Raw genomic sequence first — 18,526 nt, forward strand, 5'->3', positions numbered from 1 at the left:
AGCATTTCATTAAAATGTCCAGAACCTAATTTATTAAACTCAATACCAAAATTACTTTCCTGGATATAAATTTCGTAATAAATTTTACGAAAGATATAATAAAATAGAAATAAAAATTGCGCCAGAGTTCAGTAGTTAAACTTAATTGTCCGGCAATGATAATTTTCTTTATAGCTTCCTATAAATTAAAAGCACTGTAAATTCATCCGTTATATATTTTCAGGAATCTAAATCCCTGAAACGTGTTCATGCTTCGTTGGAGTTTAATTTGAAGAAATGCAGAGAGAAGTCTCGTGCAAAAGGGAAATGTCTGAAGCAGCCTGTAACCTGTAAAATTACTATCCGACGATCATCCGAACGTGTGTACGCAAACTTTTGACAAGAACGGTCCACTTTTAGACCGATCGAATAGCGAAGAGGAGTCAAACTATTTTGCCGAGTAAATAAACTTTCCTGAAAAAAATTTTTCATTTTGATTCAGATCTCCATTGAATTTTTCTTATTTCTTAAAACTAATATTTAAAGAAGAATCGCTTTCTTGTAGAAAGCATTTCTTCTGTGTTTTTTGAGTTAGCCGTTTGTTTTTATTGAACATTCTCAGGAAAATAAAGTTTATTGAAATTTAAATGACTTTTCATCAATCTTTGATATAGAAATTTATGTAAACAGACTTATTAAATCAAACAGATATTCCTATACATTTAAAGGGTAATGCTAGCGCAGTGGTAGCGCACCGGGAATCGATAAAGCATCCAAGGGTTCGATTCCCCGGGCCGAAGTCAATTTTTACTGAAGGAATCTCTTTACTCTTTCTCCTTATTTCCTTTTTCTTTCTTTCCCTGTGTGGGTTTTTGGTTATATTCGTGACTTTTATTAAATATTACTAAGAAATGAATAATTTTTAATAAAAAGTGATTAGAATTAAATAATATCAGGCACATAAAACTTTGTATCGAAGATACATAGACACTTCTTTATATTTTTGGATTCTCTGAATTCCGAAAATATTCTGAATTCTCGGAATACTTCAGAATTTCCTGAATTCACTGAATTTTTTTAAATTCCCTTAATCCCAACAAATTTTTTAAAATGCTAAAAATAATTTAATTTCTTATATTCTTATAAAATTAGGAGAATAATATTAATTTCTAAATTTTTACAAATTCCCAGACTTTCCCGAAAATTTTAGAATTCCTTGAAAGGCAAGGACTAACAAATAGTTTTGGAGAAATTCAAGTAATCCAGAGAAGCCAAGGATTGAAGAGAGTTCAAAGAATGTTTAAAGAATTTAATTAAAGTAGAAAATTCAAAGTATTCAAGAAATTTAAGGAATGCATGGAATTGAATAAATTCATAGAATTCAATTAATTCCTGGGATTCACGAATTTCGGAAATTCAAGAGCTTCAGGCAATTCAGGGATTCACGAAATTCACGGATTTCACGAAAATCATGAAATTGCGAAATTTGCGGCATTTAAAAAATTCACGGGATTTAGGAAATTTACAAAATTCAGAAAACTTATTAAACTTGGGTTATTTAAAAAATGTAAGGAATTTAGCAAATTAAGGAAATTCACGGAATTGAAAAAATTTTCCGAATTAAAGTAATTCAGTAATTCAAGAAATTTCATAGAATTCGTGTAATTAAAAAAATTCAGAGAATTCACAAGAATCACATAAATTACAAAAATATCGTAAGATACGGAAGTTACGTAATTTGCGAAATTTACGACATTTAATACATTCGCGGAAATGATGGAATTTACAGAATCACAGCCATTTACAGAATTCACGAATTCACGAAATTCTAAGAAGTTCTTGAATTCGAGAAATTTAAGAAATTTAGAGAATTAACGAAAATCGTGGAATTGACGGGAATCAAGGAATCACAGAGAAAATTCCTGAAATTCAACGGGTTCAGGGAATTCTAAAAATTCGCGTAATTAAAGGAATTCATAGAATATAAGGAATTCGTCAAATTGTAAAAATTCGTAAAATTCAAGGAATTTATAAAACAATTCGTAGAATTAAAAAAATTTATCAAATTCAAAGAATTAGTGGAAATCAAGGAACTTCTAAAATGCAAAGAATTAGTGGAATTCAGAGAATTTGTAGAATTCAAAGAATTCATGGAATTTAAGAAATTCGTAAAATTTAAACAATGCATCAAATTCTTGCAATTCTTAGACTTAATAGAATTCTTAAAACTTATAGAATTAGTAAAATTGGTAGAATTCCTAGAACTCATAGAATTCATAGAATTAATATAATCCACAGAATTAAAAGAATGACTAGAATAATGGAATTTATAGAATTTATAGAATTTATACAATTCAGAGAATTTAGATCATGCAACCAATATAGGGAATTTAAGGAATATGAAGAATTCAAGTAATTTCGGTCATTCAAATAGTTAGGACATTCACGGATTTGATGGAATTCAAGGACTTCAGGAAGTTTACAGAATTCAATCAATTTAGGCCATTTCGAAAATTGAACAAATTTAAAGAATTTAGGGAAAACACAGAATGAGTAAATTTCAAGGAAGTCAAAGAATTTAGAGAATTCGGAGAATGGAAGGAATGCATAGATTTGATAGAATTCAAACAATTTGTACAATTTCAGTAATTCAGAGAATGCATACCATTTTTTTTTAAGTTTCAGGAATTTATAGAATTCAAGTGGTTTGTAGAATTCAAGGAATTGATCGGATTCAAAGAATTCGTAGAATATTAAGAACTCGTAAAATTGTAATAATCTGTAAAATTAAAATAATTCAATGAATTCACAGACTTTAAGAAATTCATAGAATTCAAGGAATTTAAGAAATTAATAGAATTTAAAGAATTCAAGTACTTCATAGAATCCTAGGAATTCGTTGACATCAGACAATTCAAGTATTTCCTAGGATTTAAGTATTTTGTAGAAATGATACAATTCAAGTATTTCGTAAAATTCATAGAATTGAAGTATTTTGTAGAATTGATAGAATTCAAGCATTTGGTAGAATTTAGGCATTTCCGGGAATTTAGGTAATTTAGGGAATTCAAGAAATTGTAGAATGTAAAAAATAGTAAAATTTAGGAAATTTGTTGAATTTAAGGAATTAATAGAATTTGCAGAATTCACCGAATTTAAGGAACTCAAGCAATGTAGGGAAATTAGAGAATCCAAGGAATTAAAATAATTTAAATGATTTAAATAATTAAGGGATATAAGAAGAGGATTTGGAAAAGCTTGAAAGTTCTTTACACAATTTAAAAGCATTAAAAAGAATTCAAGACCAAAAAAACTGAACTATACCAAACTTCATCCACGTGGTCACATACGGCCAGGATATCCAGATATACAAAAATCTGTTTTTAAATTTTCTAAATAATTATTCAAACGATATCGTTTTCTTGTCGTCATTTCAATAAATAAATATTATGATATGCAGTTGATTATTTTTGGAAAAAATCCTAAATAAATGCTTAATATACTATTTGCTTGGAATTGAGCTAGGAAACGACGATTCGGTGGCCTCAAGCGAAATTTTAATTCGTCCTCCACTTGTATGCAAAAATGCACCGTGGAGGATACCCGGATATCCGTATTTGCACACAAAGGTTAACCTGGACTTATTAAATTATTAGAGCAGAAATACAATTCAGTAGTTGAAATATTCAAATTTAATTAGTTTATTATAAAATTATAAATAATTTATTATCAACCATTATTAGAAATGTTTATATTGTCAACATGTATGTACTTAAACCTAATACATAGAAATATAAAATGATTACAAAGCATTACAATACCTCTCGTTACATCTATTATACATTTATATATTTACATCAATCAGACAAAAAAATTGTAAAATTGTTAAGTTCATGTTACATAAAAAGTAGCATTCTTCAGAATTGTGTAATTTTGGGAATGACGTTATTTTCTCGAATTTTTAAAATCCTCTATGTTGAAAAATAGAAGTATAATAAACAAAATAGAAAGTTCCTGATTGATGTAATTTCCTGAAAGAAAATGCCGAAAATCTTTATACACAAAATTTAAAAATCCAAATTTCCTAAATTTTTGATATGGTACGATTCCCGAAAAGAATACTGTGTTTAATTTTTATTTCCCGAGTATAGTAAATTGCAGAATTTTTGAAATTCGCAAATTAGCCAATTTTTGATTAAGAAATGAAATCTTCAAATAAAATAAAAAGGAGGAATAGAAAAAATCCCAATTTTCCAAATTTATTAAACGATAAAATTCCCAAAAATTGTAAAATGCCCAATTTCAACTTTCCGAATCTGACCATTAGGGTTGAAAGATCAGAATATTAATGTTGTAAAATGTTGAACAGAGTATTATTCATAAACGGAATAAAACATTTTCTGAATAAAATTCACAAATGTAAAAATTTATTATCCATGATTTCAAATCCCTTTTACAGAGTTTTTCTGCTTTCGCAATTTTTTTTTAATTCCAATCTTTTTCCTGATCTGCGCAATACTGTCGATATTTCCACGTCGCTTAGTTCCAGTTGAGGATAGTTTTATTTTCTTTCAGAAATTATTTTTTCGGCTTTTCTCTGCATTCATGGCTTGAAAAAAATTAAAAGAATATAGCTTAGTGCGACAAAAATAAGTGACAAAAGAATTCTGGTAAAAACTCGAACAATCTTAATGCTAGTTTCGTCAACGCAATATTTTCTGCTGGCTGCAGCTGCACACAAAACGTAGGATTCGACGTCAATATCAGCCACAAGAGGAAATGTTTCCTGATCCTCGGGGCTAAGGCGCTTTTGAAGTCGATTGACGTGATTTCTCTCCACTGACCACGGCTTGGATGCGACTGACTCCAGGGACCGAAGCGCATTTCGCACTCGGACGTGTTCCGCGACGATTCTGAAAAATATCCGATTGAAAACCAACTTTAAAACTCGATTCTGCCTTCCAAGTTGAAAGATAAAATCGATATTTCGAATAATATTTCAATTGAATTCAATACCGATATATGAGAAGATTATTCTAATCCTCACACCAATTATTTCTTTTTTACATTTCAAATTTACATTTTCATATTCATTCACATTTTCTGTATAATGTCAGTCATAAGATTCAATTTTAAATAACCAAGAATCTGATTTTCAATGCCTAGCCTCCTGAATTGAAATCATTTACCAGCCGTAAGGGTACCAAATCTTTTCAAATAATGCAGACAAAGCAACTTTAAATTACATTACCATTCTTCTCTTTTATCTTTTCTCCTTCCGCCTTTCCTTTTCTATATTCCCTTCTCCAATTTTCGATTTTTAACGTTCATTCTTTTATTTTCAGCTTTCCCAATGTCGTTTTTTCTCTCCATCTCCCTCTCCTTACCCTCCCCCTCTCCCTCTTTACCGCTTCCCCTTCTTCAGGCACTCTAACTCCATATCGTTTTCACGCTTTCGCTATCCCCCTTATTCTCCTGCTACCTATCCCCCTGTTTCTCTTGCTTTCGGTTTTTCCCTAATTCTTCCGCTACATCTCCCTCCACGTCTTCCCATTCTTCAGTCACTCAATCACCCACTTTTACTCGCTTTTACGCTATTCCTTTCTCTTTCTATTTCCCTCTCTGTTTCCCTGAACCACTCCATCTACTTTCCATTTTCAGATCCCTCTCCTTTCCGTCTTCCTCGTGCTCTTAAGCTTTCCCCCACATTCTCTCGCTAAATATCTCCCTACGGGTACCCCTCCTTCAGCCACTCCCTCTGCGCCTTTCTCTCCCTTTTATGCTTTCCTTTTCCATTTCCATCCCTGTTCCCTTTACCATTTCTTCATCTTTCCATTTCCCTATACCTCTTCTTTTCCTGTCCCTTTGCCACACCTTGTCCTCTCCGTTTTCATTTACTAATGCCTGGCCTTTCCATTTCACCCTCCTCTCCTTTCCATGTCTTTTTGTCTTTCCTAATTCTTTTCGTTTCCCTTTCCATTTTTCTTTCCTTTTTCTTATCAATGTCTTATAGTTCATATTTCTATGTTACCTTTTCCCTTTCTTATCATCTTTTTTCCTTATTCCGTAGTAATGCTTTTAATCTTCCCTTTTATATTTCTCTTTTTCCCTTTTCTTTTCTGCTTTTCAGATTTTTATCTTCCTATTCATATTTACGGTTTCCTCTTTTCGTTTTTACTTTTTTCCTTGTCCCATTTCCATGTTATCTATCTTGCCTTCCCCTTTCTCCATTCCCCTTACCCTTTTTACCGTTCATCTTTTCATTTTACCCTTTCAAATTTTTATTTTGTCGCTTCTCTTCCCCTTCCTATTTCCACGTTTCTTACTTTTCTCTTCCCTTCCCCCGTTCTTTTTTCGCAGTTAATTTTTTAATTTTCTCATTTCTTGTTTCCTTCTGCTCTGCTAATTTTCTCATTTCTTCTTTTCCATTTCTCAATTGTCTTTTCCTTTTTCGCTTTCAATCATTTCTATTTCCCATTTTATATTTTTCTTTCCCTCTTTTTGTGTTTCCTATTTTCCTGTTCCCAGGTCTTTATTAATGTTTTCATACTCGCCTTTCCCTTTTTGCTGGTCATGTTTTCATTTTCCCTTTCAAAATTTTCATTTTGTGTTTTCTCTGTCACTTATTATTACTTCATTTTTTATTTTCTTCTCCCCTTTTCCCTCTTTCATTTTTCATAGTTAAGATTTTTATTGTCCACCTTTCCTTTCCATATTTTCATGTTCCTGATTCCCTTTTCTAGTTGCCCCATTTTAATTTTGTATGTACCTCTCCTTCTCTCCTATTTCTTATTCCTTTTTTTCCTGTTCACGTTATCATTTTTGTTATCTATTTTGTTATCCATTTCTCTTTTCCATTCTTATATTTATGTTTTGATTTCGCTTTCTTATGCTTTTCATGTTTCCCTTCCCCGTGCTTTTGCGTTTTGAGAAAAGAAATAATTTTCTATAAGTAAGTTCTTCCCAAGAGTATTTTTAGTTTTAGTGTTGTTAAAAAAAACTTTTTGCTTCAAACATTTGTGATTAATTTTCGGGTTATGGGATTTCTTTCTTTGACACACTGATTTTTTGCATTTCTCTTACAAGCCACAATGATATCTTCTACCGATTTCAAGGAAAATAATTTAATTTTTCGTATAGAAATTCTCGTGTCTGCAAATAAAATGTGAACAAAAAATGTAGAAAAAATATAGAAAAAAATATTTAAAAAATTTTAATTTTTAAAATTTTCTCGTGAATGATACAAAATATCATAAGAGAGTAAATTCCTTTTATGCCAGAGCTTCTTAGAATGAGTTATGGGTCGCTTTTTAATAGAAAAGTTTGGAAATCCAATTTTAAAAAATAGAAGAAACTTTAATTTTTTTGGAGAAAAATATTATTTTATTTCACAAAAAATAAAATACGTGCCTTCGCATTTTATTTAAGAAATAACATACTTAAAAGCTGAATGATTCTGTGATTTACACAGCCTGAATAATTCAAAATCAATTCGTTTCTAGAAAAATAGTTTAGACAACCTAGGACCTAAAAGAAGCTGTGCAAAAAACTTCGTTCTAGTCAAAAAAGATTTTTCTGAGGAATATTGCCAAAATTGCGCACAAAACCCGAAAAACAAACATTTTTTTTCTTTTGTTACTTAAAAATTATACGATAGATTAAAAAATGATATGAATAGATGTTTTAGATCTCTATAAACCATTATTTGCCATTTCAGTTTGACTCACTAGTGTACTTGATAAAAAAAATTAATTTTTTCTTTAATCACTTTGTTAAATTTTTCTTAATTTTCAGGAAAAAACTAGAACCATTTTTGTCAGGAAAATAGGAACAAAGAAAGTAAATTGCAACATAAATTGAGATATTGGATGCCAGAGCTCACCCGATGCTCGAAAATGCTTTTAGCGTTTGCGAGCATTTGCTTGCCGGGTCTCAATAAATCCATTTTTTTAAATTCGCAAAATGAATGTTTTTTAAATATAGGTTTATTTGTAAAAAAACACAACACTAATCTTTTTCCTCCTTAAAATTTTTTTATAACAATTGTTTTTATGCTACAAAATAAAAGTTAAATAAATTTTTTTCCGAAAATCAATAAGTGATTAAAATGTGTCAGTAAAACTGTCTGAAATTTAGTACACTCGCGAAATAAACTTAAGCAATGCCTAAAAACGATAAAAAGATTAAAAATAATATTTTGTTTTAAATTTCAACTGCACATCATCAATAAAACCTGAAGTTCTCTCTATAATATTTGTCCGCGAAACTAAAGAAAATTGCTCACCGACCGGCCTTCATTGGAAATTTAATATTATTGAACAGAAGGTGATTATAAATTTTTAAATTGCTTTTTAGGCATTCCAAGCTTACACTTTGCATGAGTAGTAAATTTCAAACAGTTTCAATAATATTCGGCTGAGTTACGACGATTTATGTTTTGCTTTTTAATTTACTCTTTGTTTTTCAGGAAATTAAAATTTTTAATTTCTATTGTACGCATCATCGCATAGAAAAAAAACAGTCGAGAAAAAAGTTTCGTCTTTCATTCGAATTCCGTTTCGGTTAGGTGTCCATTTGTCCGTCCGTCCTTTGTCGTTTTTTTCAATAAGAAGGTAAAGGGAAAAGAGGGAAGAGCCGGAAGAGGAAGTGGAGTAATATGAATGAAGGGAAGGGAAGGAAGTATTAGAAAATAAGGGGGGGTGACAAGATGTAAGGGGGGGGTAGTGTTAGCCTGGAAAGTGAAGAGAGTTGAGAGTAGACGAGGAAAAAATGAGGAAGGGGAGGGAAGCCATTAAAGGAGCGGGAAAGTAGGGGAATGTAGGGGCAAGGTGGGGAGGAAAAGGAGGACTTAATTAGCTTATATTATATTTTATAGTAGTTTTTGAAATTCCACAAGAAGTTTTTCATTAATTTTTAATCTTTGCATGGAAATTATGTTTCTTCTACAAAAAGTTGAAGCTTCACAGCATCAAGTTTAAACATAACTTTGTATAATTTTCTAGAGATTATTTTAAGTAAATATTTTCTATCCTAGTTCGTAAATAAAATGAATATTTAGATCAAGAAACTGTCAATTCTTATATATTTTTTGTTGTGAAATATTGAAAAATACAAAAATGTACAAAATTTTTCCGCATAATATACGAGGGAAGGGGTATAAAGAGAAAGGAAAATGAAAAAGTTCCCTTCTCCCTTCTGATAGCAGGCAGGTAATGGGAAAGGCAGAAAAGGTGGAGAAGGTAAATTAAAAGTTGAAAATGGGAAAGAGGAAATGGAAATGAAGACATTATAAGAGAAACGTCGAAAGGGAAAGAGTAGGATAAGGTGTTAAGTGGGAAAGGGAAAACGGGACATGAACAAATGAAAAGAGGAAGGGGAAAAACAAGAGTAAGAAAAAGGGGTAGAAGAAAGAGAGTTCTCTTTTCCTTTCCGATAACGAAAGAGAAATGGGGAAGTCACAGAATGTGGCGATGGAAAATTAAAATGCTAACGGGAAAAGGGAAGGCAGGAAATGAAAAGATTAAAGTTTAGTGGGGAAAAGGTTAGATAAGATGGTAGGGGGAAAGGGTAAATTCAAAACAGAACATGCAGAAATAAAAATGAAAGAGATAAAATCCGAAGTAAAAAGAGGATATAGGAAGGGGAATTACAAGGAATGGGAAAAGGAAAAAAACTTCCCTTTATCCTTTCGATAGAGAAAGGGTAATGGGGAGGTCAGAGAAGGTGGAGAGAGGAAAATGGAAATCGAAAAAGGTGAAGAAGTGAAAAGAGGAAAAGGAAGAAGGGAAAGAGAGAACGGAACATGAAAAAATGAAAATAAAACCGAGAAAAGCAGAAGAGAAAAGAGGAAATTGTAATGGAATGGGAATTACAGGGGGAAGAGAAAAGCCAAAAAGGGAAAACGTTTTCTTCCGATAGCGGAATGGTAATGAGGAAGTCAGAAAAGGTTGAGAGGAAAAAATGAAAGTGGAAAACGGGAGTAAGGAAATAAACAAATTTCAAGGGAAATGGTAAGAGGGAAAGGGCAAGATTAGTTAGTAAGGGTAAAGGGAAAATGGACCATGCAACAATTTAAATGAAGGAGAAGGAATGCAGAAGGGGAAAGAAGAAAGAGAAAGGGGCATTTAACGAGAAGGGAGGAGAAGTGAAGGTAAAAAGTATGAAGTATGAAGGGAAGGAAAAATGAAAAAGTTTCCTTTTCCCTTCTGATGGCGGAAAGGTAATGGGGAAGTCAGAAAAGATGTAGAAGGTAAAATAAAAGTTGAAAACGGAAAAGAGAAAAAGGAAATAAAGAAATGAAAAGAGAAACGTCGAAAGTGAAAGAGTAGGATGAGGTGTTAAGGGGAAAGAGAAAACGGGACATGAAAAAATGAAAAGAGGAAGGGGAATTAAAAGGGTAAAGCAAATTGGAGAAAAAAGAGAATTCTCTTTTCCTTTCCGATAACGAAAGAGAAATGAGGAAGTCACAGAATGTGGCGATGGAAAATTAAAATGCTAACGGGAAAGGGGAAGGTAAGAAATAAAAAGATTAAAGTTTAGTGGGGAAAAGGTTGGATAAGATGGTAGGGGGAAAGGGAAAATTATAAACAGAACATCCAGAAATAAAAATGAAAGAGATAAAATCAGAAGTGAAAAGAGGAAATAGGAAGGGGAATTACAAGGAATGGGAAAAAGTAAAAAACTTCCCTTTACCATTTCAATATGGAAAGGATAATAGGGAGGTCAGAGAAGGTGGAGCGAGGAAAAGGGAATTCGGAAAAGGAAAGTGAAGAAATGAAAAGAGGAAAAGGAAGAAGGGAAAGAGAGAACGGAACATGAAGAAGGGGAAGAATGAAAAGTGTAAGGAAGCGGAATTAAGAGGTGAAGGGAAAACGGAAACAAAAAAGGAAATTGAAGAACTGAAAAGAAGAAGGGGAAGCATGAAAAGTGTAAGATGAGTGGTATGGGGCAAGGGAAAACAGAAAAATTAACAAATACAACGGAAGAACTAAAGGCGGAAAAGGAGAGAGAAAATCTATTGTTTTAAGTCTGTATTTAATTTAACGAACAACAGTATTTTATTATCTTCACCTCTGGCTTCGATTGCTGATAGTTCTCTTAATGGCAAGAAACTTAGAGAAACATAAAATAGTCGTGCGATTCATTTGAAATTACTTCAACACAAAGGTACTCACAGAGAAAATGTTTGTCTTGATTTCTTATCTAAGCGGTCTCACAATGATTTTTCGTTAAAAAAATGTTTGCCGAGGCCATTTTTTTAAAAATCATTTTTTCAATTTAAAAAATTCGAAATTTCCAGTTTCTCTAAAAAATCATGCGAGATATTATAAAATTCAAGAAAGTAGCATTGTTCCTTAAAAGAATTAGGGATCAAAGAGTTTATTTTTAGTTTTTCTATTATTAAATAAATAAGAAAGTTACATTCAATTCGTTGAGAATCTTATTTGAATCATCGACAAAATTAAAAAAGAAGATTTTTCAAAAAGAATCAAATTCGTTTTCGAAAAATACTGAATATTTAAATTTAATCTTTTAAGTATCAATATTTTTTCAGGGCTGGGGACAACTTTGCACGTAGCAATTACGCAAGTGCCCAACTGTGCAAGCCGATGACCAGACGGACAACTGTGCACGTCTTTGGGCAGACGGACAACTGTCAACGTACCAACTATGCGCGCGCACAGTTGCCCAAATACCACCTGTGAAAGTGCATATTTGTCCAAGTACCATAATTGTGCGTGCACAATTTTCCAAGCACCACCTATGCATGTGCACAATTTTCCAAGTACCACCTGTGCATGTGCACAGTTGTCCAAGTGACAATTGTGCACGTGAAAATTTAAACCTGCGCACTTTTCACCTGGGCAAATGAGTACGTGCACAGATGGTACTTGGAAAATTGTAAACATCAAAATTTCGTCGTGCACAGATGGGTTCCCGTGTACTTGCCTAACTGTGCACGTGCCCACATAGCTCTTTCCTAACTGTGTACGCAGTAGACGTGAGGATAGGGGGAAGTAGATGAGAAAGAGTTATGGAATAGTTGAAAGGCAAAGATTGAAGTGTATGATCGGAAAGTCGGGGAGTAGAGAGGTTGTATCAACGATGGAAGAGGAGATAGGAGAAATGAAAGATGAAGGGTAATGGTAGAAGAGAGGTGAGAGGAGAGAGGAGAGAAGAGAGAGGAGAGAGAAGATAGGAGAGAGGAGATAGGAGGAGGAGAGTTGAGAGAGGAGTGAGGAGAGAGAAGAAGAGAGAGGAGACAGAATAGAGGAGGGAGGAGCGAAAGGTGAAAGGAGAGGAGGAGAGATGTAAAAGGAGGAAGTGGTGAGAGAAAAGAGGGGAGATGTAAAACCCTTTTTTGTAGGTGCAAGCGCTAGCTTTATCTGTTTTTTTCATAGAAAAATAGATGTCCTGTCTAACTTCCTTTGATCATGGAGTTTTAAATTTTTTAATTTCAAACAATTATGTTATAAAAGACCCAAAATAAGACTTTTCGATCTTAGATATTTGAAATTTTTTCACACACTCTATTATTAATAAAAATTTCAGCTTGTCTTTTATTAAAATTGAGAAATTATGAGTATCATTCTTGAAATATCTATGAATTGAAAACAAAGAGATTCTACTTATATTTCACCTTTGGAAGGTGAGACTTCCTAGCCTTAGACAAGAAAAAAATTAACATACACAGCTAACGAGTCGGCTAGGCATAAAAATAATAAATGATCTTAGCGATAAAATATATTTGTTTTCTGATTTGAGAGAACCAAATATTTTATGTATTTACAAATATTTGAATTTGAATGTCCAATTTTCAAAAAATGTCGCTTTTCGGAAGAACGAAACATTTTAAAGATAAATACTCCGAGACTGCGAAATTGCCGAAAAAACATTCCTGAAATTATGAACTTGCCCAAATATAAAAATCACGTCTTGAAAAATTCTCGAATAATAAATTTCCCGAACGTTTTATAAGGTTAGCAAATTTTCAAACAAGTAGAGTTGTTTTAAGTTGAATAAAAATAAATTTTCTTTTAAATTATATACAATTTTTAAAGTTACATACATGTTTTTTAATAAATCATATTTATTGATTAAAAATAGAATAATGACATATTTTAAACAAAAAGTTTTTGCACGTTCAATATATTATTTAGAAAGTATTGTTTGAATGTGAAATAATAATTATTCGACCAATTTTTCACAATGCAGAAGAATGATACAAGAACAAGATTCTTATAACAAAAGCAGAAATTAAAATTCACAACTATGTACTTAAAACAAAAATCTTTAGGAAATTTTCCAAAAATTATTGTTATTTTAAATTTCAAGAATTATTTTAAAAGTACATACAACATTCAAAACAAAATTCTCAGCTGAACATATTTAATTCCTTTTGCTCAGATATTTTACATTTCGGTAATTTGCTGTTCGAAAATTTTCCGATTCGGGATTTTCACATTTTGGTATTTGCTTAAATTTTGGGAATTTTTCATTTAAAATATTTTCTTTCTGGAATTTTACAGTGCCGAAATAGAAAAATACCGACTTGAGAAATTATGAAAGAATTAAATTATTCCAACAATTTATAATTTTAAAGAATTGAAAATGCCCAACAGTTTTTAATATTACTGAATTTAAACATTGTCGACACAAAGTTACCGAAATATAAAATATTCGTTATTGAAAAATTTCTGACACTAGAAAATTATTGAACTCAAACAATTAAATTTTTTCTCGAAAATCACATACATTTATAACAAGAACATTGCTGAGAGTATATTTCCGAATTATAAAATATCCTATAACCCAAAATGCCTTATAATTGAAAATTATGGAATTTAAATAATTCAAAAGAATGTCTAAAAAACATATTAAAAACGATTATAAAAAATATTCCTTAATGCAAAATAACAATACGAGAGCAATAATTTAACAGCAAACTATGCACATTTCTTAGGGAAATTGGATTGAAATTTATCGAAACTATTATTTTGAATTCAAACAAAAACCAGACAAAAGTAAAATAAATATTTAAAAAAAATATTAAATGGAAAACAATTTTTTTCAATTACCGGTGATATTATAAAGTATCAGGAATTTAATTGTGTGGGAATGTTTATATTTCGGTAATTTTATAAATTCGAGAACTTCTTATTTCGAATTAGCCCGCCGAAAATAGATAGGATGGACATGCTTATATTAGTGGAAACTTTAAAAATATAATTGTGTGATTAAAAAGTTGAGGTTTTGTAGATAACTTTCTTTTTTGTCTGAAAAACGTGGCAAAAAAATGCAGACAGCAGGAATCGAGCCCCGACTTTTCGGTTACAAATCCCAGTCGCTACCGTCTGATAGGTTTTTAAGTCATTGACTTACCTCTGTTTGGCCCCAAACAGGGACAAGACTGTATCACAAATCACGGAGGGCAGCCATTCAATGAAAAAGATGACCCACCAGTGAAGCATTGCATTTAATGTCATCCCACGATAACTGAAAGTTGGATATGCGAACTTTTGGTTCCACTTATATCCCTGTTGAATAAGATCGTCCCATGTGCAGCCAATTGTTGTTGCATTGTATACTGATGGTTTGTCAGATTTACTCCTTTAAAAAATTAAAATTATGTTCAATAAGTTAATTTTTAGCTAGGAAATGGATTTTTAATAAAAAAGGTAAGTTTATAAATAAAAAGGAAGTGGTTTATTTTCAGTGGAGAAAATAAATAAATTTAAGAAACAAAAACAAAATTCAGCCAGCTGAGTTCGACTGAAAAACTGAAAAAAGAATTCTAGACAAATTGACAAATTTTCAACAGAAAAGGGTAAGTTTTGAAGCTAAAAATTCGAGTAAAAAGAATTGAAATTCTTTATTTTATTATTACATACTTACTTTTAAAATTATGAAAATTGCTGTTCTTGAACACAGTTTAATTTTAAACCAGAGGAGAAGAAATTTAAAATATAATATTAATTTTCAACTAAAAAAGGTGAATTTTTAATGCAATACACAAATTAAATAAAAATTTCCACAAAATAGTTGGATTTTGAAATAAATAGTTAAGTTTTCTAACTCGGTAGCTTAATTTTAAAAGCAATAAAGTTCCAACGAAAAAGTTAATTTGCTACCAAACAGTTCAATTTTTAACTAAACAAGCTACGCTTATAACCAGAAAAGTTAATGTTTACTTTTTAGTAGAAAAAATATTTTCAAAAAAATGTAACTTTCAACCAGTTCAGTTCAACTAAAAAAGACCAATTTTACAAAATGGTTCAATCCTCAATTAAGTAGATAAATTTCTAATAAACTAGAATTATTTTCTAGACATTATTTTTTAAATTAAATTATTATTATTCGAATTTGTTCAATTATTTTTCATGGAAATAGTTCATTTTTAAACCAGAAGAGAAAATTTTTAAAGAAGAAAGTTAATTATCTATCAAGAAATATAAATTTTTATGCAATGAGTAGATTTACAACCAAAAAAATCAATTTTAAAGAAAATAGTTTTAGTTTTTTACAAATAGTGCTATTTTCTATCACAGTAGTTTAATTTTCAAGCAAAACTATGAATTTTCTACAAAAAAGTAAATTTTTAAGCCAATAGTTTAATTCTTAATTAAAAAGATAAGTTTATAAATAAAAAAGGAAATGCTTAAAATTAAGTTGTAAACAAATAAATTTCAAAAATTAAAGAAGCCGAATTTTCAATCAGTTGACTTTATCTGAAAGACACTATTTTTTAACAGAATAGTTCAATCCTCAATCATATAGACAAATTTTCAACTAAATAGTTTATTTTTCTACTAAACTGCCGAATTTTCCACCCAAATGTACGAATTTTCAACAAAAAAGTACAATTTTTATAAAAAAATTAAAACCTAAAAAATAGTTAAACATTTAACAAAATAATGAAACAACGGAATGCATAACTTTCCAACCAAATATCAAAATTTTTAACTAAAGAAAGTAAGTGTACAACCAAAAATGGAACAGTTAAATTTTAGTTGAAAACAAACTAATTTTTAAAAAAACTAAAAGATGAATTTTTGACCAAATAGTCCAATTCTGAACCAAATATATAAATCCTTAAAAGTGTTACGGAAGCGACTTTGAACCTTCCGCCCACTTAATTTTAGGAATATATATATATATATATATATAGCCGACTACCGCGCTCAAGGGCCAGTCTGTAATACTCTTCGATTGTAACTGTATTGTGTGGAATAAAGAAACGGTTGAATTGAGGTCATCAATTCAACCTTATTTTTAAAAAGTTGTCGTTACTCTGTAGCGCATAACATTTTCTGGCGATCCTGCCAGGATCAGCTCCTCGACCAGATCTTTACGAAGGTCACAAGGAACTGATCAATTGGAATCATTGGCAAAATTTAAGAATTTTACGAAATTCTCAACACGGACTCCGGACCAACCCACGGGTGGCCCGATAACCAGTTAATAAAAGATTAAATCTATTGGGGTGGACTTATAGTAGCCCCATTTTACGAAAGATTAATCTTTATTAACTCAACAGGAAGAGGAATTAAATCAGAACGTCAAGGACAACACAGGATCAACTGCCCGATTTCACGACTTCAGTGAAGGACAGCACAGGATCAACTTCCCGTTTTCACGACTTCAGTGGAGTGCAGAAAAGGAAAGAAGATTCAAATAGCCCTAGCAGAAACAATTGTAAGTAGTGATCTTTAGAAATAAGAAGTGTTAGATATCATGTACAGCTTCAGGATATTTGTAGGCAATTTTATGATTAAATCATAAAATTTGCGCCAAATACCACCAAGCTTTAGGCTTGCGTCCGTATACACGCTAAGGTGCTCCCTGGCCTCTGTATTCGTTAATAAAAAACAAATCTACCTGAAATTTCTTGGCATTGCAGTAGAACAACAACCGAAGCAAATTACACTATACGGGAAATAAATGAAAACATTTTTATGGAAGAATTAAACAAAGTTCACCTTTTTCATGAAGAGTAGAGAATTATAATCGGCATAAACTTTACATCAACTGAACAAAGATTGGCAGCATTAGACCAAACTATACTACCCGCGGAACGAGCCTGTGGATACAACTGTACCCCGAAGGACGAACTAAGATTAGTAAAAGGAAGGTACAATAGAATAACATCAAAAATCTCTATTCTCCACAAATTACTAGGAAATCAAAGACATAAAAGAGGAGTTGCGAACTTCGTTGGAGATATTTCTAAAACTCTTTTCGGTACCCTTACTGAATCTGATCTTAATCAAATTAATTCCGAATTTGATAAAATATACTCTGACAACAAAAATATAGCTTCAATATTAACTAACCACACTAAAATACTTAAACTTATATTAGACACATCCTCAACAGATTATAAAATATTACATGATAAATTAGGAGAAGAATTGGAATCCGCTAAAAAATTAAGTCAAACAGTGAACTCAAACACCAAAGATAACTTTGTTAATGCTAAGCTAATTTTAACTACCTTTCTAGTTGATGAAATGAATGAAGATGTTGACATAACTATTAATGCCATCAATGACGGAAAACATGAGATAGTACATACTCAACTATTAACACCGAAAATTATGAAAGAAACAATAGAAGAATTTGAAGCTTATCATAGAACTAGATATCACTTTGATAAAACTGAAGAAAACTATCAACATATAATTGAAATTAGCTCCATCAATGTAGCACTGATTCAAGGACTATTTACTTATATAATCGACATCCCAGTCCTGGAAAAAGAAGAAGGATTATTACAAAAAATAATTCCGATACCAACCAAATTCAACAAAGTATTCCTTTCCTTAATCCCTGACCATGATCTTATAATTACTTACAAAAACAGTTACGTACCGACAGACCAAAAGACAATAGACAAAAGTAGAAATATTTGCGAATACTTAATTATAAAGAGAAATCAACCCAACTTACGTATATCCGATAAAAAAACTTGTGAAGCCAGTCTACTACGTAGATATGCGGAATACAAATGTACACAATCCCCCTACTTATTACATAAAGATACATTTATACCAGTAAAAGGAGGTTATATAGTAGTACCAACGACCAATGTTAAGTTAGATATCGCCTGTGAAACAACCATCAAATCAATCCAAATAGAAACTAATACTTTAATTTCTGGAAGTGGCTGTCAAATATATAATAACGACGATAAATTAGACCTACCTAGGAATCTAGCAATGTTAAAAATAATTACTATTAATATAACCTACGATTTACAAAATAGCCAACAAGATTTAGACAATTTAGAAACTAGGTTAATACAGATGCCTAAACAACTTAATATTGATGAGCTTAGGAATGCACGCCTTAGTCTAGATGATGCACAAAATATGCTTGAGCGGATATCTACTCATAGGAGAATGAAAACGTGGAAAGAAAAAAGTCTCGAATGGTTACATTATTCAGGATACATAGCAATAGCCTTAGCAACTACTTACTTCTTAAATCAATGCGGACTATTTCGTTATATCACTAAATGTATACCGAAGAAAATATGTTTACTTTG

The 18,526-nt window shown here is 31.2% G+C and overlaps 1 protein-coding gene across 1 annotated transcript in view; it reads right to left on the minus strand.

Annotated features, from left to right (window-relative positions):
• Positions 1-4,476: 4,476 nt before the first annotated feature.
• The window catches only part of LOC117174754 (fatty acyl-CoA reductase 1-like), a 57,389-nt gene continuing 43,339 nt past the window's right edge, over positions 4,477-18,526 (minus strand). The window contains exons 3-4 of the mRNA XM_033364107.1: positions 14,362-14,589; positions 4,477-4,892 (exon numbers count right to left, since the gene is read on the minus strand). Coding sequence (XP_033219998.1) covers positions 4,583-4,892; positions 14,362-14,589 — 538 coding nt within the window. The 3' untranslated portion in view covers positions 4,477-4,582. The remainder of the gene's footprint in view (positions 4,893-14,361; positions 14,590-18,526) is intronic.

Source organism: Belonocnema kinseyi, chromosome 1, assembly GCF_010883055.1.
Source record: "Belonocnema kinseyi isolate 2016_QV_RU_SX_M_011 chromosome 1, B_treatae_v1, whole genome shotgun sequence".
Lineage (NCBI taxonomy): Eukaryota > Metazoa > Arthropoda > Insecta > Hymenoptera > Cynipidae > Belonocnema > Belonocnema kinseyi.